This window comes from Myotis nattereri, assembly GCF_964212035.1.
Source record: "Myotis nattereri genome assembly, chromosome: 2".
NCBI lineage: Eukaryota > Metazoa > Chordata > Mammalia > Chiroptera > Vespertilionidae > Myotis > Myotis nattereri.
In genome coordinates, this window is record NC_138076.1 from 29,191,090 (window position 1) to 29,215,198 (window position 24,109).

At 47.0% G+C, this 24,109-nt stretch overlaps 1 protein-coding gene and 1 long non-coding RNA gene across 2 annotated transcripts in view; one reads left to right on the forward strand and one right to left on the reverse strand.

The window, feature by feature from the left end:
* The window catches only part of LOC308514602, a 56,936-nt gene that overhangs the window by 7,414 nt on the left and 25,413 nt on the right, over positions 1-24,109 (forward strand). The window contains exon 2 of the long non-coding RNA XR_013995599.1: positions 5,369-5,450. This is a non-coding gene — a long non-coding RNA (uncharacterized lncRNA). The remainder of the gene's footprint in view (positions 1-5,368; positions 5,451-24,109) is intronic.
* LOC308514599 (coagulation factor X-like) lies at positions 1,450-23,356 on the reverse strand (the record flags this gene model as incomplete). Its single annotated transcript, XM_081084801.1, has 8 exons — positions 1,450-2,048; positions 3,383-3,500; positions 6,867-7,129; positions 11,696-11,827; positions 13,441-13,554; positions 14,464-14,488; positions 20,392-20,552; positions 23,287-23,356. 8 exons carry the CDS (start codon positions 23,354-23,356, stop codon positions 1,450-1,452), a joined length of 1,482 nt encoding a protein of 493 aa, XP_080940927.1.

Genomic DNA, 24,109 nt, shown 5'->3' on the forward strand with positions numbered 1-24,109 from the left:
CAGGCTTGGGGGCAAGGAGACGGAGTCCTGCGTGAAGGACCTCACAGTGTAGCTCATTTCTCACTTCTGCGCAGCTCAGTACGGCCCCCCCCCACCCCCCCCCCTCCCCCGGGAGAGCTCGGAGGGTAGCATAGTACCTGAGCATCAGGATCAGGATCATTGGCCGTTTCATCATCCAGCCCCTCCCTGAGGCTCCCACTCTCCACTCCCCTCATTCAGGGCCAAGGAAGTCTGGAAGGCACTGTCTCCAGGGAATACGGAGTCTCGGAGTCTCATTTCTTGGCTCTCATCAGGGCTAGTCTCTTTGCAACAAGTGCCCGGTGGCAGGGAAGTGCGAATCACCTCTGGTCAGCAGAAGCAGCTGCACCTTGGCAGCCATGCTGGGGAGGGAGGTGTGTGCTAGGTAGCAGGTGCACACCAGGTTAGGGCAAGGTGGGCCAGGCGTGGCCACATTTTTAAAGGGCCCCAGGTGCACCTTTGTCTCTCCCTAAAAATCAATAAAAAGAAACATCCTCAGGTGAGGATTTAAAAACACATACCCAAAAACAAATATAAGCACCCCAGGTGATTCTAGCATGAAGCCAGAAAGAAGAGCCAGTGGTTAAGTCAAGGTTAAAATGCCCTGCCAATGAGCAGCTCTCTGGGCCTCCACTTCCCAGGGAGTCTGCCTTTCACAGGAACCCCCTGGGGGACACACTCCCACCCTTGTCTCTGTCCAGGTGAACCACATGCCTGGGAGGCTATGCTGAACCTGGGGGAGAACCCACCCAGAGACCGGGGTGCGGTCACCCTTGCTGCGCCTTGTCTCTGCTCCCAGAACCTTGGTCATTTATTCTCAAGGGTCCTGAGTATGTCCTGCCCAGAGGGCAGTTTAGGACAGTGATGGCGAACCTTTTGAGCTCAGCGTGCCAGCATTTTGAAAAACCCTAACTTAACTCTGGTGCCGTGTCACATACAGAAAATTTTTGATAATTGCAACCATAGTAAAACAAAGACTTATATTTTTGATATTTATTTTATATATTTAAATGCCATTTAACAAAAATCAACCAAAAAAATGAGTTTGCGTGTCACCTTTCACATGAGTGTCATTGGTTCGCCATCACTGACTTAGGACAATCAGAAACAGAAAAACGTGCTATGAATGGAAAGGGCCTCCCATGGTTTTGAGTGGAAGAGTCATCAGCAGAATGTGAACCCCTGTTCTGTAAAGTATAACATTTCCAGGAGGAAGCTTCCAGCCAGGCAAGGGAAGGGCAGGACCCAGTGTTCCAAATGACAATTTTATTTCCCACTTCACTCGAGCAAGGGCAAGGTCAGGCTAAGGAACCAACACAATCACCATAGAGAGGAAACTTACTCGAGGATTCAGCCTGTTTAGTGGCACGTGTTAACACACAATGAGCACCAATGGCTGCCAGGGGTGTTGGGGTGGGGGGGAGGAGGGCATTAATCTAATGACAGGGGAGCGGTGGTGACCTCCGGCTCACCCTGGGGCCTGGTCTTGGTTTTTTTCATGGACCTCTCGATCCACTTGAGGAAGTTGGTGACTTTGGTGTAGACCCCGAACTTTCCTTTCCGTGCACATCCTTCTCCCCAGCTGATGATGCCCGTGATAAAGTAGGTGTCCTTGAACCGGGTGACATGGGGACCCCCGGCGTCCCCCTGACAGGCATCCTCCAGCTTTGAGTCATAGCCGGCGCAGAACATGTTTGGGGTGATGATGAAGCCAGTGGACAATTTGCATGTTTTCCTGTCCACGTAGGGCACCTCCAGCATCTTGAGGGTGACGGACGTGCGGCCCATCTCGTGCATGCGCCCGAAGCCGCTCACAATGCCCGATTTCTGCGTCATGAGTGTGGATTCGGCCCAGTCCTTCTCTGGCAGGCAAGCAGGGGCCACGTTCATGCGGAATTTGATGGGCGTCTTCAGCTTGAGGAGGGCGATGTCACAGTTATAGGTCTTATTGTCAAACTCTTCATGTTTTATAATCACCTCCACCTCGTGCACTGTCTCGTTGCCGTCCTCCTTCTCCGTGTTTCGATCGCCTGGAAAATGGTGAGAGCACGGCCGTGTTAGCTCAGCCTGGGCCACGGGTTCTTGGTGGGTTACTTATTAAAGTAGCTATTGTTGTTTTTTCTACTTAAAAAAAAAAAGGTATATAGTCACTAGGAAATTTGAAAAATATAAGAAATCATAAAGAGGTGAATTAAAATGACCTTCAATTTCAGTATTTTTAGTCACATTTTTCTATGTACGTTCAGTTCTTCAGGGATTTCCAGTTCACTCATTTGTGTACACATATTTCCCGAGGATGTGTTGAGTGCCAGGGACAGGAGGGAGATGAAGGCCTGAGGGTCTAGACCCGCGCTGTCTAGAGGGCCACCACCAGCCACAGGGGCAATGGACACTTGAAGTGTGGCTGGTCTGAACGGAGACGTGCTGTGAGTGTCAAATTTCAGACTTAGAGTGAGAATAATACTCAAAATAGCTCATAAATACGTCTACAATGGATTACCTATTGAAACATTCTGGACGTGTTGAGTTAAATACGATATATTACTAAAATTATTTTCACCTGTAAACTTTTAAAATGTATAGTGGAAAAGTTAATGTAACTAGCACATTAAAATTCATGTGGCTCACATTTGTGTCTTTCATCAGACAGCTCTAGAGTCTGGTAGGGAAGGACAGACATTACGAAATAATCCCACACAAAAATACAAGGGGCAGAGAGACTCGGTGCGCAGATCGTCGAAGGGGCTCTGGAGGCCTCCCCAGGGGAAATGTCGCTGAGAGGAGAGCCAGCACTTGGGGCATGGACACCAAGAGCCTCAGGGAGGACCATGATGGAGGAGAACTGGGCTGGATAGGACAACAGAGACCGTCAGCTTAGAAAGACTGACTAGACCTGCCCATTTTCCTCCTACCTCCCCTCTTCTCCTCATTTTCACCCTCCTCACCTTCTTGTCTTCCTCCTCCTCTTCTCCCTTCTTTTTCTCATCCTTCTTACTCTCCTCTTCTTCTTTCTTCTCCTTCCTTTTCTTCCCCTCTTCTATACTCCCTTCCCATCCCCTTCGACCTTCCCCTCCTCCTTCTCTTCCCCCTCCTCCTTATAGCTCTCCTCTCCCTCCCCCTCCCCCTCATCCTTCTTCTCCCCTCCCTCTCTCCCCCTCCTCCTTAGTGATCTCCTCCCCATCCCCCCCTCCTCCTCCTTTTGTCCCTTCTCTTCCTCATCTGTGACACTCCCCCCACACACCCCCAGCCTGGATTCCAGTAATTTTATCTAGTGTTTCCAACAAATTTGATCAGTTCTAATTGTCTCTGAAAATTAGGCCGTGACAGTGGGACCTGCAGGGGTGAGGGGTGTGGTGCCACTTACCTACCCTCACCTTGAATTGCTTGGCTTGGTCAAGACAGTGGGCAGCAGTGAGAATGTAGAACTCATTCAGGATGGTGCCTCCACAGAAGCCTTCATTGTTCTCCTTGATGAGCAGAGCCTGCAATGAGAACGCCAGGGCCAAACAGGTTGAACTTGACTTTCTGAGAATAGAAACTTGGAATCTGTAATTCAAGCCTTCCGCTTCATTGCTTCTGCCTGGATCAGGGCATCTCTCTCCTATCTCCATGTGCCCACCTTAGCCTCCCCAACCCCCACTCCTGCCCTCCCACCCCCAACCTACTGCCCTTTCCAAGGAGAGAGCTGTGGCATCTTCAGACTGGAAAACAGGGCTGGAACCAGCACACCTACAGTGTTCTCCTGACCACTCGGGCTATGGCCCAACACGGCCAGTCCTGCAGACCTGAGCTTGATCACCACACCTGTCCCCCTGGCCATTCAGTCCTAGACCCTGGCACATTCTCTCCCTAAGAGGTGCCTCATGGTTGACCCCAGCCCACCTTCTCATCTCCTCCCAGCCCGCCACTCCCTGGTTCCACAGCACGGGTGTGGGCAGCATCTCATGCCTTCTGGTCTTTGCTTTACCCACCAGGCAACAGACCCACTTATTCATTTACTCTACAGACATTTGCTGGGGTCCTACTAAGTGGAAGTGCTAGCCACTGAGTAGAGTTGTGTCATAATTTACCTGCCTTTTCCCCGCCTGGTCTACAAACTCACTCTGACAATGACTAGTCTTTTATTTGTTCTCGTTCTGTCACAGCACTCTCTAAAGAGTTATGCACAGATAAACAATTGTCACTGCGTTGAAGATCTTTATTGTCTCTGTGGCTATGAAGTATATGCCTCAGACCAGGCAGAAGGCAGTCTATGTACGAATGCTTGCCTACACTGGTGTGACTTGTGGCCTTAGAAGGGATCCACTATTCAAGCCAATCTCCCACAGCCCATGGAAGGCCACCGTCAAGGTTAATTTCTGTGGAATCTATGTGCCTACTTCTGTAAGGGGTTTTCACCCTGATTTTGGATTTGGGGGTGAGGAGTATTCCACCTGGGAGTGAGCATTGATGGGGCAAGTGAAAGTCACCACCCAAAATTCTCCTATATTTCTTTCCTTCCAAAACACTGAGCTTGCAAATCCAGAGATGGAGCATTTTTTTCTCCCCTTTATTATGGGAATTCCACATCCTTTAAGCAACAGTTATAGGCTGGGGATATGTGTGGGTAAATGAAACAAATAACATCAAGTTCTAAAAGAATTCTTGAAGATGTTCCTGTCTGGTATGTAGTACAGATGTTCCTTGACTTATAATGGGTCACGTCCCAAAAAACCCATTGTAAGTTGAAAATGTGGTAAGTAAAAAATGCATTCAATACACCTAACCTCCTAAGTATAATAGCTTAGCCTAGCCCACCTTAAAGGTGCTCAGAATATAATAGTCAAAGACACTCTGTGCCGAAACCAGTTTGGCTCAGTGGATAGAGCCTCGGCCTGCGGACTGAAGGGTCCAGGGTTCGATTCCGGTCAAGGGCATGTACCTTGGTTGTGGGAATATCCCCAGTGGGAGATGTGCAGGAGGCAGCTGATGGATGTTTCTCTCTCATCGATGTTTCTAACTTTCTCTTTTCCTCTCTGTAAAAAAATCAATAAAATATATTAAAAAAAAAAAGACACTCTGAAGTACTGGCTGCTTCCCCTCTTGATCACCTGGCTGAGCTCACTGCCAGCATCAGGAGAGAGTATCATACTGCACATGGAGAACCCGGGAAAGATCAATGTGTATAACTTTTATAACATTGTAAAACTGAACCATTGTAAAAGTCGAACCATCATAAGTCAGGAGACTTCTGTAATGTTTCTTTGCACTTTTTTTTTTGGTATAATTTATCAACTCTTAATACAACTTGGGTGATGAGTGAGGGAGAGCCAGTCTTTCTAAGATTGGACACCATCTGTTCTTCTTAAAGATGGAGATGAGGCAACTTGTGCAGACTGGAACCGGGAGAGCAAGAATCATGAATCCCTACAGACTCATCGAGGAACCGGCTGGTGAGGATCCTTCTGCCCAGTCCCCTTCCCTGCCCCCTCTGCCCTTGGAGTCCCATCTAAAACCACCCCCAGAGCTGACACCTCCACCCGGTGGGCGCTTGTCCTAGTCTTCCCAGTGGAACTTCGTTCTACACCCACTGGTACCACCTTGGTGGTCTTTATCACATCAACTTGAACTGTGGTCATTTGGGTGGACCTCACCTCCCTTTCCCAGATCTAGATGTCCACATGTCAGAGAAACAGCTCTGATGATCTCACAGTCTACACACACAACCCCAACTCTATGCCGGACATGCAAGTTCTCCATAAATACACGTGGGGTGAATGATGACTAGATGTTGAAATGTCCTGTATTGGCTCTTGATAATTCAGACAAATGCATAACTGTCGTGTAGCTTGCAGATGAGGGTGAGCTGAGGTAATTGGCAGCTCTGGGATTTTGCTTGTAGGAGAAGCCATTTTGGCTTTGAACACTAAAAATGTATTAAGTCCAAGTTAGGATTGCCAGATAAAACAGCGGACATCCAGTTAAATTGGAACCAAAGGAATTGCAAATAATTTTTGGTATAATAGCATGTCCTAAGTAATATCTGGTATATATTTAAATTACAAATTTTTCATTGCTTATCAAAAAATTCAAATTTAAGTAGAAGTCCTGTGTTTTTATTTGCTAAATCTGCCAACCTTAGTCCAATGAACAACAAAAGGATTTTTCTTTTTTTTACCTTTGATAACAAATGGATGTATTTTTCTCTAAGGCAGTGGCTCTCAACCTTCTGGCTTTTTAAATACAGTTTCTCATGTTGTGACCCAACCATAAAATTATTTTTGTTGCTACTTCATAACTGTAATGTTGCTACTGTTATGAATCATAATGTAAATATCTGATATGCAGGATGGTCTTAGGCGACCCCTGTGAAAGGATCATTGGACCCCCAAAGGAGTCACGACCCACAGGTTGAGAACTGCTGCTCTAAGGTACTCTCTGCCTCATTAGAATTTAGGTGTTTCAATAAAAAGTTTTACCAAATTAGAAATGAAACAAGGAGAGTAAATCTTTCTGCCTCCAGTCAAAGAGAAGAGCCAGCAGAGACCTCACCCATAATCAGGGGAGCTGCCCTTTACCTGCTTATCCAAGGCCTGAGCTGGCACCCATCTTTCCTTCTGTAGGAGAGATTTGAGGGCTCAGATCCTGAGCATGGGATGGGAATGGGCAGCAAGGGTGGAGGGCGTAGGCAAGCGCCCAGTTCCTTCTCATCTCAGGTTCCTTCAGCATGGGAGCTTAGAGCCTGCTGAGGGGCCACATGTGTGCGCGGGCATCATGATCCCGGCCGTGGCCTCCATGGCAGTGCCTGCGTTGCCCAGCCAGAATGGATTGCCCATCCAGTTAACTCAGTGAACGTGCTCAGCACTTACCTGCCAGGGACATTCGCCATCATTGCAGTCCCTCCCTCCCACTATCCTGACAAGTGGGTTCTCCTCCTCAGCAGAACTTGGCTCTGTGTTATTCAAGCCTGGCAGATCTAAAGGGTTTGTGGTGGGATCCAGGTCTCCATCGAAAGGGTTCATGGTGGGATCCAGGTCTCCACTGTCTTCTGGGGGATCCTTGCTGCTGTGGGTGGTCAGGGACCCTGGCCTCCTCCTCTGTGGCAGAGTGAGTTTCCCACAGGGATAAGGCTCTGGAAGAAAACCAATGTCCTGGGGCTTCAGCAAAGTGAAACCCTCCCTGCACCACATGCACAATTCATTAGGAGCAGGAGGCATAGGGAGGCCAGAGAGAGAGAGGCTCCGACCCCCAAGGTTACGGGTCAGGTCAGAGGGCCTGGAGAACTGCAGTTGGGGAAGCGTGAAGTGTGTGCTTGGTAACTGGGAAGGGTGTGAGGAACTTTTGGGGTGCGGAATGCCCTGTGTCTTGATCTCGGTGGCATTACAAGGTGGACGTGACTGTCATGATGCAGGGAAAGTGCCCTTTCTGTCAGTGCCCACACTGTGTGTCAGTCTCACCTACAGGACCTGCTGCAGACACCGGCTCTGGGGCTGACCAGGATGCTGAAGCATTGAAGGGGATGTCTGCAAGCTACTTGGAAAACGCACCCACATTCTACAGACGCTGACAGTGGACAGATGACACAGAGGGGCAGGCAGGTGATGAAGCAAGCAGAGAGGTTAATGGTTGAACCCAGGTAGGCACGTACGAGTGCTCACTGTCAAATCCTGTCAACCCTGCTGTGTGCAAACATTTTCTAATGTAATATTGTTGTTGTTGTTGTTTTAAATTGTTCTGGGAAAAAGGGACAACATATGCAAACAACCTGTGTCATAAGCAGGAGCACTGCACAACACGGCTTTGTATGATAATGTCTATCAGGGATGACTACCCTTAAAATCACCAAGCTCAGGGGAGATGTCAGCAAATACCAGAAAGCTTCCTTTCTGTATTACTACCAACTAAGAAACTGAGGCGGAGATAGGGGCCTACAGCGGACAGAGAAAGGGAGAGATGTGGAGGCCCATCAGAAAACAGAGGGCAACCAAGCTGGCGACATAGGGAAGCACCTGGACTCGCTGCCTTGCACAACCACATTAAAACTACAACTAAAAGACAAAACAAATAGCATCCAGAACCACGGTAAGGCTGGCTGAGTGGAAATTTTACAACAAAAAGGAAAGAGAAAAGCGCATTGAGTCCAGTAGGAGGTGCAGAGATGTGGAAGTGTGGAGGTATGGAGGCTCACATGAAAGGGGCTGCAGCTGGGTATGCTGTTGTCTTTTTCTACCGGGAGGGAGATACAAGCTTCTGACTGCTCTGAAATCCAGTTCTGGGCGAGAATCTGGGGACCCAGACTCATAAGGAGAGAAACTGTACTGTCTGGCATAGGGCTGGAACGTGAGTGCGGCATTCTCGCAGAGGTGCTTGCAGGGTTCATTGATCCTGCACAGGGCAGAGAGACATATTGACCCAGGAACCTATCGGGAGAGGGCCGATGGCAACCATTGCTGTTTGCACCGCACCATGACTCCCTGAGACTATACCCCACCCAATTTATAACCCCACCCAAGCTGTGCCCAGAGACTTTTGCATACAAATGGCCTAGCCTTGCTCCCCCTAAAAACCTGTCAAACTGCAGCTGGGTCATAGAAACCCAGAGCTTCCAAAAGGCCTAAGGCTATCAGCAGCCTGCATTACTTCACAGCTGTGCCTCATCTGGGCACTTCCAAACCCCTAACAAAGAGGAGGAATCTGCAGATCTCTCTGTATCTCCTGTTGGGTGGCCTCAGGCAGTGGGTGACTTTGCACCCCCTTGGAGATCCAATAGCCAGTCTACCTAGTGGTCAGAGTGAGACCATCCAGATTAAAACTCTTAACATCCATAAGAGACACACTCAGGGGGCAGACTCAGTGAGCGCCAAAGCCACACTGAAGCAAGTCCTGCCCCATAAGGGTGTCTCTAGCACAGAAGTTCTCCCATTGTAGACACAACTGGTCCTCACAGCCAATTGGCACGGAGGTCAATTCCTCGCAGTGACACCAACAGCAATCAAGGCTTTACTACAACAAAACTGTGCACACAGCCCACAAAGGGGTGCACCAAGAGTGTCCACCTCAGGTAATTGGGGAGGCTGAGCCACTGGGCCCTATAGGACACCTAGCACCGAAAGCCACTCTATCAACACAGGGAAGCAGCCAAAATGGGAGGCAAAGAAACAGGTCACAAATGAAAGAAATGGAGGAAAGCAAACTCCTGTATATAGAGTTCAAAACCATGGTTATAAGGCTACTCAAGAATCTTCCAGAAACTTATGAGAAATATAGTGAAACCCTCAAGCATATGAAAAAGGACCAATTAGAAGTTAAGCATACACTGACTGAAATAAAGAATAATATACAGAGATCCAACAGCAGACTAGAGGGTCCCAAGATCAAGTCAAAGATTTGAAACATGAAGAAGCAAAAAACACCCAAGTGGAAAATCAAAAGGAAAAAATAATACAATACAAAAATATGAAGATAGTGCAAGGAGCCTCTCGGACAACTTTTAAGCGTACCAACATCCAAATGATAGGGGTGCCAGAAGAAAAGAGAGAGCAAGATATTCAAAACCCAGTTGAAGAAATAATGACAGAAAAATTCCCCTACCTGGTGAAAGAAATAGACTTATAAGTCCCAGAATCACAGAGAACCCCAAACTAAAGGAATCCAAAGAGGACCACACCAAGACACATCGTAATTAAAATGCCAAGGACAAAAGACAAAGAGAGAATCTTAAAAGCAGCAAGAGAAAAACAGCTAGTTACCTACAAGGGAGTACCCATACGACTGTCAGCTGATTTCTCAACAGAAACTTCACAGACAAGAAAAAGCTAAAGGAGTTCATCACCACCAAACTAGTATTATATGAAATATTGAAGGGTATTCTTTAAGAAGAGGAAGAAGAAGAAAAAGGTAAAGATAAAAATTATGAACACCAAAGTGACAACAAATACATATCTGTCAACAAGTGAATCTAAAAATCAAGTGAATAAAAAATCTGGCGAACAGAATAAACTGGTGAATAGAATCTAATCAGGGGCATATAGAAAGGGAATGGACTGACAATTCTCGGGGGAAAGGGAGTGTCGGGGGTGCAGGAAGAGTCTGGCCAAAAAGCATACACCTATGGACGAGGACAGTGGGTGGGGGGAGGGGGGCGTGATGGCGGAGGGTGGGGTGGGAACCCGGTGGAGGGGAGCTATGGGAGGAAAAAGAGGAACAACTGTAATAATCTGAACAGTAAAGATTTATTTAAAATAGAAAAAAAAAACAGATGGCTCCTCTCTGCTTCAGTGGGTTTGCGTAAAATCAGATAAGCAGAACGTAGTTCTTTTTAGTGTTTGCGAGGGCTCCAGCAGGATCTGAAGGACCCCTCCCCACCCCCAGCAGACTTGTGCTATGTTAGCTGGAGGTAAAGAGTGTGGTGTTGATATCTGTAATCACTGTGTTTTGAAATACTGAATTAGGAAGTAGTTTACCTGATCCCCCCACCCCCCAAATATCACACTTCATTAAATAGATTTGTAATTATTCCTGGAATTTAAACAAAATTTGTGGATATGTTACAGTCTACCCCCTATTGTTGAGCCGTAAGTTTAAAAATCTCATTACCAATGGAGAGGTAAATGATACTGTCTTTTACTTGTTGAGAGAGCTGATGTTATCTAATGGCAGTCATTCTGGAATGTTCCTGTCTTGTGGAGTGGGCCTGGGTCTTTGTATTTGTACACCCTCACCCTCACTGACCCGCCTCGAACAGTTGATGCTGAAGCTGTCAGTCAGTCAGGGAACCTGGCTTTGCAAAACAAGTTGGTGCCTTTTTGAGACTGAGAGAAAGGAGTGGTGCCTCAGCACCACTGGCTCCAGGTTGGCCCTGCAGCATAGGAGGACCTTTCTACAGTGTGGGAGACCCCAGGGCCTGGCCCGTACTCAGCCCCTTAATAGGCCATGCCCTCCCGAGCTTCTAGGCCAGACTCATTGTGTCCAGCTTTTATCAAGGAAAAGAATAAATAAATTTGATTAACATCCAGGCTCACACAACCTAAATTAGTTCTTTTTGTTGTTGTTAATCCTCAACTGAGAATATTTTTTCATTGATTTTTAGGGAGAGTGGAAGAGAGAGGGAAAGACAGAGAGAAACATCAGTGTGAGAGAAACACATCAATTGGTTGCCTCCTGCACGAGCACCAATCAGGGTCCGGGCTGGGGAGGAGCCTGAAACAGATACGTACCCTTGAGCAGAATCGAACCCGGGACCTTCCGGTCCACAGGCTGAACACTCTATCCACTGAGCAAACCAGCTAGGGCCTAAATTAGTTCTCGAAGGGCCTCGGCTCCCCACTTTCCAGCTCTCCAGCTCCTACAGTCCGGCCTGGGCTGCCCTCACCCGCCTGCACTCCCATCTTGGTTCATTGTAACTCCCAGTCTCCCAAGCCTCCTGTCCTACCCAGGGGTACAAATCAGGCCTCCACACTCATTACATAGTTAGGGTTTGCTATGAATCAGGCACTGTGCAAAGTGCCCTCCATGCATTGCTCCCATAATTTGCACATTTACTAAGCAGTTAGGTAATATCGCCGGCCCCACGTTTCAGGCAGCTCCCAGAAACAGGGGTTTGTCTCCAAATCTGCGGCCCACCCCGGCTGCTCCAGCTGTCCTGCACTGGCCTCTCTGACTCAGGGAGCCCTGTGAGGTGGCCCCATGCACCTCTTACCTGTGGAGATGCAGAACTTGCCATTGTCATCCAGAATGTACCCACTGGCACAGGAACATACCACGGAGTTCTGCTCCTCTCTGCAGAACTGGTCACAGTCCCCGTTGTCCAGGCTGCAGAATTTTCGCATGGCTGTAAGGGACACATGTTGGTTCTCAGGACAGACTGGGGAAACTGAGGCTGCAGCTGGCCGGGAGGAAGGACAGCAGCCCCAGGGGGACATACACCCACCGTGAACCCTATAGCAGTCCCTGGCTAGAACAAAAGGCGGGAGCCACATGGCCCATGCACATCAGCTGGGGCAAACAGGATGGGCTGCCCAGAGCAGCTGGTGGGGTGACAGGACCATGCCTGTGCGTGTGCTCTTCTCAGCCCAGGCTGCCTGGGGAAACCATGGCGTACAGTTAGGGTGAGAGCTGAGTATCTGCCGGGCCCCGGCACCAGCCTTCCAGGAGGTCCTTAAATAATCTGAACATGGCCAGTGAGGGCCCTGGAGGCTGGAAGGGTCTTAAGTTCAGCGCTAAGAAGGCACATAGGTCCTGACCAGCTTGGAAGGGCTGCCTGCAGGAGGGTGGGTTCCTGTGTAATAAGGGTCTCAGAGACAGGTCTGGGCCCCAGTGCGGTGGGAAGAAGAAACAAAACAGGCAGTCCACATCCTGGAGGCAGGCCAACCTGAGTGCCAAACTGGCCCTTCTGTCACTTGTGTTTTGAGGAAGTTATTTCCACCTACGGGCCTGGGTTTCCTCACTTGTAAAGTGGAGGAGGCTGTGCCACCTCACAGGATAACCTCATGGGTCACGGGAAGTGCTTGGCGCAGTGTCCGTGTGGACCCGAGTCTCCCTGGACCTCAGATCCGCAGCTCTGCCTGAGCCAGAATCACCCACCTGCTTCCTGTGTGCACTGACCTCGACCTCCAAACTCACATCAGTGATGCTACCCTGGCTTGTGGAGGTTTACACTCTTCATTTGGGTTTTGATGAAAAAAGATAATTATAGTGTGAAGATCAGCGTTAATGAAACTTTAGAAAACATTCACCATGGCCCTGGGGTCAGAGCCAAAAGGTGTGGAAGAGCGGCAGCTCTGGATTGGGATGAAACAATGCCTAATTGATATTCCCGGCTGAGAAAATTCTGAAGTAATCTAGTTCAAGAGCACATTCCAAAGATTATAAATTAAGTAATAAAAAAAGCAAATCTTTCTCTTTAGGGAAATCTGGTTTAATATTAAAGCTAATTTTTATTTAAAAATTAACCAGCATATTAGGAAAACTCCTAGTGACTTTTCCAAGATTAATGAAATGTTTCAAATTTTTATATTTGGACAATCCCTAACAGTTAGTATTGACATGTGCACTGATAAATGTGAAGTGTGGTGATTTAGAATCATTGCCCAGGACCACAAGGAATATAAGTAACAACGATGAGGGATACATTCTACTCCAAGAAGGAAGTCAATTCTCATTTCTATGTTAGTGGGCCACATGCTTCATGAATGTTCCACAGCCTCTCTCAGAGGAACGGAGAGGTGATTGTGTGTTTCACTGAACTCCAACACTGAGTGGATTGTAGGGCCATTAATTTTTGTTGTTTTCTGTGACTACAGTGGCCCTTCATAATGGAGCACAGACTCGACATCAAAAGTGACATGAGATAGTTCCCTTAGACATTTTGATTTTTTCCCTCTTTCCCACATTCGATTCTTCAGGTAACTCAGACTTGAAGGCCTACCAAGAAGAGGAACTTACGTAATTCACAGTTTCTGCCTTCATATCCTTCCTGACAAGTGCAGGTGTATTCCTCGAGGCCGTCCTTACACCTGCCCTGATTCAGGCAGGGATTGCTTTCACACTGGTCACCATCTGCAAAGGAAGGGTTTGGAAACCGAAGCTTGCGGGCAATTTCCGTCACTATGGAAATGACTTTGCTGTGTTGATCTTGGCACACATTTTTTCAGATAACTCAAATGAAAGTGGACTTCTTCCTGTTTCCCTGTAAACAATTTCTCCTAACTGATCTTCACTGTATCCTCACCTTTTGTGGCTGTGGGTACGTGATGCTGTTATCTTACTGGATCATTGACTGAGTTTTCCAGTTTTTGCTGAAATGTTTGACAGCATTTTTACATTAGAGTGAAGAGCTCTAGGATGCCGACTATGTGGGACCATCTGGAAGGGGGAAGACGTGATTGTCTGACACTGGACAACAGAGATGTTAGGGTTCCTGTTTCCAAATGCTCTGGGGTAAAATGAAAATGCAGAGACAGATGCCCTGCACCAACACGGGACTTCACATTTCTTAGTGCATTTGTACAATCTAATTTAGAGATAAGTCCAATAGTCATTTTGAGAAATTTGAATGGTGTTGCCAGAATGAAAACATTAGTCAGGATTAATGCCATTTCAGGTGGTATAAGGGTTGACTCAAGATGCTTACCTTATTATAGGATCCAATCTTTCAGACTCTATTTTTTTATTAATAATTCTTGGATTTTTAAAATTATCACTAAATTTGGTATTCTCACATGAGAACATACTGATTTAAATCTATATGTAAGTGGCAACATTAGGATTACTGTAAAGTTACTATAAGAAACTATTTTACAATAACCTATGAAAATGCTCAGACAGAACAAGTTGAATACATAGGATTTAAACAGGAACAGAGAAAGGCAATTCAGGAAGCATTTTCAAAGTTCAAACACAATTTCTCCCAACTTAAATAGCCTAATGAACCCCTCTCACTTAAGTTTAAAATAGAAAACATCTCACCTTTGTATTTATTCCAGAATTCATTCTAAAAGAGAAAAAATATTTTAAAGAACATTAGGGAAAGCACAGACATTTTACACCTATAACAAATTATAACCTAATAACTCAACTTGAATAGGATACTTTCCCAAACAGAGGTCATTTTCAGAAACAAATTGCTCTAGAACTATTCAATCTAAATGGGAAAATTTTTTAAATCTTCTGTATCTATAAAGGTGCAGATGGTGGCTTCAATCACCATCTCTGTTGAACATTGAAAGTGTATTTTCAAGTGAATCTCCAAGAAATGGATTGTACCCAAAATGCTTTGCTCTGTTTGCTACTCCAGTAAATGGTTTTTAGTTGAAATATTTGGGTCAAAGATTCAATAAAGAAATGAATTATTGGTTAACAATCATGGTAATTTAGAAAATGATCATTGGTAATTAAATCATGGCATCAAGAGCATACATTAACTAAAAAATGTTCACAGAGTAAAAAATTTTTTTTCTGTCTATAGTAGGTTAAATAGTGTCTCCTAACCCTCCAAATTCAGGTGTAAACTCACAATGTGACGTTATTTGGAAATAAGGTTTGTGCAGATATAAGTAAGTTATCAATTGAGATGAGATCCTACTGGATTAGGGTGGACCCCAAATCAATGAGGGGGTCCTTATAAGAGACAGAAACGGAGACAGACACACGGAGAGAAGGCCATGTGAAGATGGAAGCAGAGATTGGAGTGATGCATCTACAAGGCAAGAAATGCCAAGGATTGTTGGCAGCCACCAAAAGCTAGAAGAGAGGCGTAGAACGGATTCTCCCTCAGGTCTTCCAGAAGGAACAAACCCTGGCGACACCTTAATGTCGAACCTGTGGTTTCCAGCTTTTTCTCTCAAAGTACCACAGAATTGTGGTACTGAGAGAAAAAGCATTTTAAGACACCCAGTTTGTGGTTTTATTTCGATTTATTTATTATTTTATTTATTTAATTAGTATCTTAATGTGGAAGCTTAGAATATCAATTTGAGACATTTCTTCTATTCCAATAAAAACCTTAATGCTGTAAGTTCCCCTAGAACAGGGGTGGGCAAACTTTTTGACTCGAGGGCCACAATGGGTTCTTAAACTGGACCGGAGGGCCGGAACAAAAGCATGGATGGAGTGTTTGTGTGAACTAATATAAATTCAAAGTAAACATCATTACATAAAACGGTACGGTCTTTTTTTTTTTTTAGTTTTATTCATTTCAAATGGGCAGGATCCGGCCCGCGGGCCGTAGTTTGCCCACGGCTGCCCTAGAAGCACTATGTTGTATATTTGTTTTTGTTCAGCTGAAAATATTTGCTAATTTCCTTTGAGACTTTCTTTTTGACCCACAAATTATTTAGAAGTGTGCTGTGTGCTATTTAATTTCCAAATACGTAGATATTTTCCTGTTATTGATTTTTGGTTAATTTCATTACTGTCAGATAACATTTTATATGTTTTCAATCTTTAACATTTGTTAAGATGTGTTTTTAGGACACAGGATATGGCCTATCTTGTAGAAAGTTCCGTGGATGCATGGAACTTTGAGGAGAGGGGGTTTGCCACAGGATCGTTGGGACTCGTACAATTATCAGTTAGATTCAGGTCGAGTGATGTCTGGAGAACTGCAGGGGATACAAATGATAAACTCACAACTCTGTGGTACTTGGAACTCTCGTTTTCTTCAATGACTGCTGCTATGTACTTTTCAGGGCCCTCAAATAGCGGCTCTATGCAGTCTACCCGGGTTTTGTGGTTACATTCAGTGGGAGACAGGGTGGAGTGTGCTTTCTCCATGGTACTTGGAGCCAGACTTGTGGCTAACCTTTGATCCAGTAATCCTCTTTGGAGCAGCTGCTCTTCTTAGGAGATAACCCAGAAGAACTATGCATGTGCATGATTTCATAATAGTAATATGAAAACAACCTATATGGCCCAAACGGGAAAGTAGTAAATGTGTTGATACAATAGAATTTAATTTAGGTCTTTAAGATTATAAGTATGGTATATATATATATATTTTAAAAATATATTTTATTGATTTTTTACAGAGAGGAAGGGAGAGAGATAGAGAGTTAGAAACATCGATGAGAGAGAAACATTGATCAGCCGCCTCGTGTACACCTCTTACTGGGGATGTGCCCGCAACCCAGGTACATGCCCTTGACCAGAATCGAACCAGGGACCTTTCAGTACGCAGGCCGACGCTCTATCCACTGAGCCAAACCGGTTTTGGCAGGTAGCTATATATAGAAGTAAGGAAGAGTGTTTGGGCAATGATGCTGAGAAAAAAGTAGTACATAAACTTGGATTGGAATTACAAATATTCAGTAATATTTTGTGTATGTATTTCATACACAAAACTATGCATATGTGAATTCAAAGAGCATTTAAAAGTGAAAATAGTTCTTGAAATTATGAATAACTTAAAAATAGACAAATCATGTATTTGGTAAGGCGTGAAAATGAATTCTCAATGCCTCTTCTCTCTTCTGGTGGCTGAAATGAACACTGGTGGTCAAACGGATAGAAACATACACGAATCCCTTGCAGACCTTGATCTTTTGCAGAAATACAAAGATGTCTGAGTCCCACAATTTACAATGACTGTTTTCTAGACAGAAGTGCCAAGTGTGTTTTCCAATGTATTAGTGGTTGCTACATTCTCCTTCCTAGCTTCAGGTTTTATGGGAGGAAACACAGTGCTTCTGTAATGTTACTGGAGACTGTGAGACACATGGTGATGCGATGCGGTTACTACCCAAGCCCCAGCCAGTTGTGGGCATTCCGTGGCAGTACAGAGCTTTTCATCTATGAACACGGCCTCCTCCTCATCAGTGCCTTTGATCTGCTCTTCCTTACCCTCCTTCCTCCCTCTCTCTCTTCCTTCAAAATTTTTAAGAGTTTATTTGAGGCAAAACTGATGGTAGTTGCCAGGAAGCAAGGTCTCAAATGCTTCCGTTTTCTTTCAAAAACTGCTTGCTGCTGCATGGAACTGTTTAAGTCATTGTAGGTACTGCACGCTTCCTTCTTTGTGACAAATAGCTCAAAGTGCTCAGTGAGACCCAGAGTGGTCCATTTGGCCAAACATCTCACTATCCATGGGTGATCACAGATGAATATGGGGTTTCTGCGACTCACTTACAGGAACTGTCTGAGAAGATTATCAGAGTCTGGCTGTGGCCTGAGGTACAGGACATTCAGTAGCTTTTGCCACACAGGTATTATTAAGAATGTTTTTTAGTTTCTTCAGTTCTGAAGAAGGTTTGTTCCTGGCAGGCTAGTTCCTCACAGGGCTTTCTCACGTGCTTCTACCATGCTGACTCTGTAGATGGGGTGAAGTCAGTCTGATGGGTTTGGCCTTCTGGGCCATTGGGAGGGTGGATGTGATCTTGTCTGTAATGTGCTTCACCATCTCTGACATAATCTCCACGGTTTCAGGAGATCATCATGACCTGTAGAGGCCATGTAAAATTCACAGGTGGTGAATTAGAGTCAAATCATCTGGAACTGGCATTCAATTTCACAAACTGGGACAATGCCACTGCTCACCAGCATCTTATGGCAGAGTTCTGGAGCAATTCTTATATGTAAGTTCATGTCCAGCTTATTTTGCCAGGTAATGAAAAACTTGGGCACATCTCCACTAGAGATGGCATTCATCCTAGGAATTTCAATGTCTAGGAATCCCAACTTACCAAAATCTTCTTATCCATGTGATGCTATTACTGTGGATGATAAATTTCTTCTTTATAAAGTCATTCAGGTCCAAGCCCAAGTATCTCCAATGATGTGTTTGTCTTTGTGGCCAAAGTGAGGATTAGGTGACATATAGGAGCAAGGAGGCAATAGTGTCATTTTATGGAGAATGACCCTTTGCAAACCCTTCTTCTTTTTTCCAGGATTCTCTCAAACTCCAATTATGTCTCCCAAGGCAGTCTGTTATCGATATAAATAAATTCTTCTGATTTTAAATTCCTTGAATTGGCCATAACTTGCAACTTCACCTGTACTCGAAGGGCACAGAAGATGAACCTCCCGGGCTCTTCTGGCATAGAGACTACCTACCCCTTAAGGTGATGTTGGTCAGGTGGTCTGCAGGTGCAGCAAGCGAGTGGGTCTACATGGAGCCTGTGTGGTGCGGGTCTCCTCAGCACTCAGCATGTGGTGGGAGCTCAACTGTGGTCTTGCAGTGTTAATGGGGGTCCTGCAGTGTGGATGGGGCCCTGCAGTGTGGATGGGGGCCCTGCAGTGTGGATGGGGGTTCTGCAGTGTGGATGGGGGTCCTGCAGTGTGGATGGGGTCCCGCACTATAGATGGGGGTTCTGCAGTGTGGATGGGGGTCCTGCAGTGTGGGCGGGTCCTGCAGTGTGGATGGGAGCCCTGCAGTGTGGATGGGGGGTCCTTCAGTGTGGATGGGGTTCCTGCAGTGGGGATGGGGTCCTTCAGTGTGGTTGGGGTTCTTGCAGTGGGGATGGGGTCCTGCTGTGGGGATGGGGCTCCTGCAGTGTGGATGGGGATCCTGCAGTGTGTATGGGCGGGTCCTGCAGTGTGGATGGGGGTTCTGCAGTGTGGAAGGGTGGTCCTTCAGTGTGGATGGGGTTCCTGCAGTGTGGATGGGGGTCCAGCAGTGTTGATGGGGCGGGGGGTCCTGCAGTGTGGATGTGGGTCCTGCAGTGGCGATGGGGGTCCTGCAGTGGGGATGGGGCTCCTGCAGTGGGGATGGGGGTCCACTGTCGGTTGTCAGTGGTGTGGTGGTAGTGCCAGCAGCCGGGCCTACCTGTCTCTCTCAGAGCTGCTGCTTGGCCTCCTCCTCTGCTACTTTCTCTTCAGCTTTCAAGTGTCTTCAGTTCATTCTTTCCCAGTTTCCATCGTCGCCATTCACTGCCACCTCACGTCCTCATGGTGGCCATGAGGGCCCTACCCAACGTGGGTGAGGCTCATGTGCAACTTTCAGGGAAGCCTTTGCTGTCGTGTGCCTGTGCGCCATAGCTCTGAAGGCTGCAACTCAGGTGCCAGATGTCAAATATGGCTGTGGCCATGGATCTGGGCAAAACCCAATGGCTCCCGTGTGTGTGTATATGTGTGTGTGTGTGTGTGTGTGTGTGTGTGTGTGTGTGTGTGTCCCAGTCCAGGGAGGTGTTGGCCAAGGGCATGAATAATTTTAAATAAACTTGTTATGTTTTAGAATAGGTTTAACAATACCTTCAGAAGTTCTCATAATTCTTATAACCAATTTTTGGCCATACCTTCTCAGCTTCCTTCCCACAAAACAAGGAGATATGTGTTGGGCGAGGAACCAGGAACAAAAGCCTTGCAAGTGGTAGAAGGAGACAGGCTCCCCAGCTCCCACCCTAGAAAGCCTCTCCTGAGCTGTTCTCTGTGGCGGAGGCTTTGAAAGAAAACCCCTATTCTGTAAAAATACTGTTTGGAATTCTCTGCTATTCTTTGGACGGCCTCTTATTCTGAAAAAGTAACTTTGCTTTCTAGCCTGCTTGAATAGTGGGGGAGATAAACTTAGCTATCTGACCTTGTAGGCCAGAGACTAGATACACCCAATGCCATGCCAAGTGCATTTTTTAATTGGATAGAACTGTTTAGTTTTCAAGGCTGCCGCCAGCAAGCACACAAAGGGCTGGCTCTTCTATAAAAAGGGAAGTTCTGCTTGTAGCTGTGCTTAGATTTGGATTCATTTCCCTGAGCCCGCCGCTGTGAATAAAGTGTAACTCCAAACTCTCAGAGCGGTGTTTGGTTCTGGTCCGGTTTTTCTGTAACAAGGCCACAGCACAGAAGGGCATGGAGTGAAGGCCCAGTGTGGGCGACACTGACAGCCTTCACAGACAGGGAACGGGGCCAGACAGCATCTCCATTCAGGCCCAGCAGTATCCACAACTGGCCCTCCGTCTCACCAACCCTTACCGTCTTCTCCGTGTCCTGAAAGACTTCTCGGGCCTCTTCGTAGGAGCAAGTCTCTTCCCAACACTCTCTTTCAAGGTTTCCTTTCTTCATCTCTTCAAATAATGAATTTGCCCTCCGGACCCTGTCCAGGAAGCTGTTGGCATGTTCCCGGTGGATGAACACTGCAAGACAGGGAAGCACACAAAGTACTTACCAAAGTATCAGGTCACCTCCCTGCTGCAAAAGGCTGAGAACTCCTTCCTCAGGCACCAGGCAGCTGGGAAAGAAACGCCCACCTCCCTCATGACTCCTTCTTGAGTTACATACAGTGCCTGTTCTAGACCCCACACACCCTTTTCTGGAGACGTAGACACATCCCATCCAATCCACTACTACCCTTCACATTCACACCCAGCTTTAGGGTGGTCAATGCAAACCCCCTCTCCTGAACTCTCCCTTCTCAGAGTGTTTCCAGGCCACTGTCACCTCCCTCCCCCCAACCGGCTACTCCACTCTGCTTTGGCTCAGGCTGTGCCCCTCCACTCTGGTCCTCACCCTGAGCCTCACCCACCCTGCAGGTCAGAGTTCAGTGCAGAGTTGTGATATGTTTTGATCACAATCTACAATTATAGGTGATTTCTATCAAGTCCCAGGACTCCCAAACACAAATTAAAACAGAAGTTTTGCCCTAGCTGGTTTGGCTCAGTGGATAGAGCATCAGATTGTGGACCAAAGGCTCCTGAGTTTGATTCCGGTCGGGGCACATGCTTGGTGGCTGGCTCCACCCTGACCGGGGCTGTGGTCAGTGTGTGTGAGGGAGGTCATCAATCGATGTGTTTCTCTCACATTGATATTTCTCCCTTCTACTCTCTCTAAAAACCAATGGAAAAATATCCTCAGGTGATGATTAAAAACACACAACAAAACAAAACAACCCCAGAAGTTTCAACCCGGCTGGTGTGGCTCAGTTGGTTGGAGCATTGTCCGGGACACTAGAAGGTGACAGATTCCTAGTCAGGGCACACACTCAGGTTGTGGGTTCCAACCCCAGTCAGGGCACGTATGGGAAGCAATTGACGTTTCTTTCTCACATCGATTTTTCTCTTTCTCTTTCCACCCCCATCCCCCTCTCTCTCTTGTTTCCTTTCTTTCTGTTTCAAATCAATGAAAACATATCCTCAGGTGAGGATTACAAAGAAAAATAACAACAGCAATAACAAAAACAAAACAGAAGTTTCAAGAAATAGTATTTACTATGATTTTATACAAAATAGTACTTATTACAAAATTTTGTACTTGATTCTGTCATTTTTCATTAAAAGCAAAACACCACTAAATTGATTTCATGACTCACTAATGAGTCGTGACCTGCCAGTTAAAACGTCTTGGGTCAGAGAGCCTCTGAGTCCTCCCTGTGGTCTCTATCTGCAGCTGGCTTGTCCCCACTCTCTGCCTGAGTCTTATCTCTCCCTCACTCACCACTCCTTTTCTTCTTTCCATTGTGGTACAGGAGGCCCTCAGATTCTTTTCCTCGCCCTCTGCACTCCTCTCTCTTTTTTCCACCGAAGAGTTAAGAGTTTCACCATAATACTCTCCACGTTGGTATTGCTAGTCCCAACTTTCATCCCAGCTCTCTGCTTTCAACTCTCTCATCGTGGTGGATATCTCCTCTCATCGCAAACTCCAAACTCCCACATCCAAAACCAAAACACACACCCAGTACTACAGAATCTAGAAGGCCTGAGTTTCCAATACACCTTGGTCACCTACTACTTAATATTGGCAAATGCAAATTACAAGACATAGGCTTACTTCTTGGAGTTGTTTTAAAGAGTGTATACACTTCCCAGTGTCCAGTGTGGCACACATTAGGTGCTCAATGAAGGTTACCTTCATTCCTACCTCAAATCACGTTCCCTTCCAAATTCCTCATTTCTTTTTGTGACATCAGTGTTACCCCAATAGCATCAGCCTCAAACTTGCTAGTATCTCTGGGCCCCTCGCCCATTACTTCGAATACCTGCTTCAATACCAAGTGCTGATTTTGAAATAAAATCCGCACAGCAGTTTCTCCCCTCTCATTCCCCTCCATGGGTTTCTTCCCTGTTCTGCTTTTCTCTTTCATTTTCTGACTTTTTACCGCTTTCTCCTCTCCTGCACACCTGGGTCGCTCCTCAGGACTCCTGTCCTTGCACTTGACCTAGGATGCAGACAAACCTCAGGGTGATGCCACCTCTGTTCTCTCTTCTGACTTTGCTCTGCTTCTCTCCTTTCCGAGCCCTTTGTCTTTGGACAGGCCCTGGGGCCCTGGAAGGTCCAGACACCCCCATCTGAGCCAGCCTTGGGCAGCCCCTCCCCCTGGCTGAGCCAGCCTGAGGGTGGCAACACCAGCTTCTCTCTCATTCTCGTCCCTGCCCTGCTGTGGACACTCTTCTCTGCCTGGGACTGACCCCTCCCCTCCTCTCCCCCAGCTCATGTTGGCAGAGGAAAGCGGCTTCTCTCTGTCTCTACCTGCCACCTCTCCCTTCGCTCCCTCTCTTTCTTCATCTCCCCCTCTCTGTTTTCTGCCTCTCTTTCTCCCTCTGTGTGTGTGTGTGTGTGTGTGTGTGTGTGTGTGTCTGTCTCTGTCTTTCTGTCTATGTTTCTCTGTCTGTCTCCCTCTTCCTCTGCCCATGTGTTTCTATCTGTCTTTATGACCTCTGACTGGCTGTCTGACTCTCCACCCACAGGGAGGCACACCTGGCCCTAAGCTACCTTGGCTGAGACCACCAAGCCCAGCTGTCTCATATCAGCCTCTGACAGGGGACGGGCACCCACTGTCTACAATGTGGAGGTTCAAGGGCATCACCTTAGCTCCCCACCTTTTCTCCTCCTCCAGGAGACCACCATTGTAGCCTGAGGTCGAGGGGTGCTTACCACTTCCCCCGGGTGACAGGAGGCTGGCCAGGGAGGCACTGAGCAGGAGGAGGCACAGCAGGCCGGCCATGGTGTGGCCTAGGACAGTGTTGCGGTGGAACTGTGATAGGCTTCCAGGGCAAGGTTCACTCACCCCAGCTCAGAGGGTGGAGGATTGTCCTTCTGCTTATCACAACCTTCTGATTGGAGCCTGGGCTGGCTGTGGGTGAGGGACAGGGGGGAGGCGAGGGACGGGGGCAGGTGACCACGCTCGGGGCAGCCCTGGGGAAGTCCTGTTGGAACCTCGTCGGTAACTGTATCCAGGGGGCCTGCTTTGGGCATGGGAACTTTTTGTTCTGAGAAAGTAAAAATGGGACTTTATAGTTTACAGACATTTATGTGTGGCTCTCATTTCATCCTTACAATCATGATAGACGCTAAGTATCACTTCCCTTATCTTTTCTCCAGAAGAAAACACAGAGGCTTAGGGAGAAGTGAAGTGTCTGTGGTACACGTGGGATTTGAACCCAGGACTTGCCCCCTCAGTGTCCTGATTGTCTCTGGGTCTGACCTGGTCCTGCTCAGAGGCCTCTCTCTCCAGGTGCTGTCAGGTGGGGCCCCACACAGGGCCTCCTGCACCTGCATTCCGGGCTTGTACCTTCCTCTCCAAATTCAGGGGCTCTGGGAGGCAGAGCTTGTCTTTGCAGCACAGGATTCCTTGTGCACAGGCCCTGACACAGACTTCTGGGAGGATAGCCCCTGCCTGGTGCGCCTGGTGGGGACTGTCTGCTGGAACCCTGAGTGATCTGTTGACCGACCACAGGACAGGTTGGCTCAAGGTCAA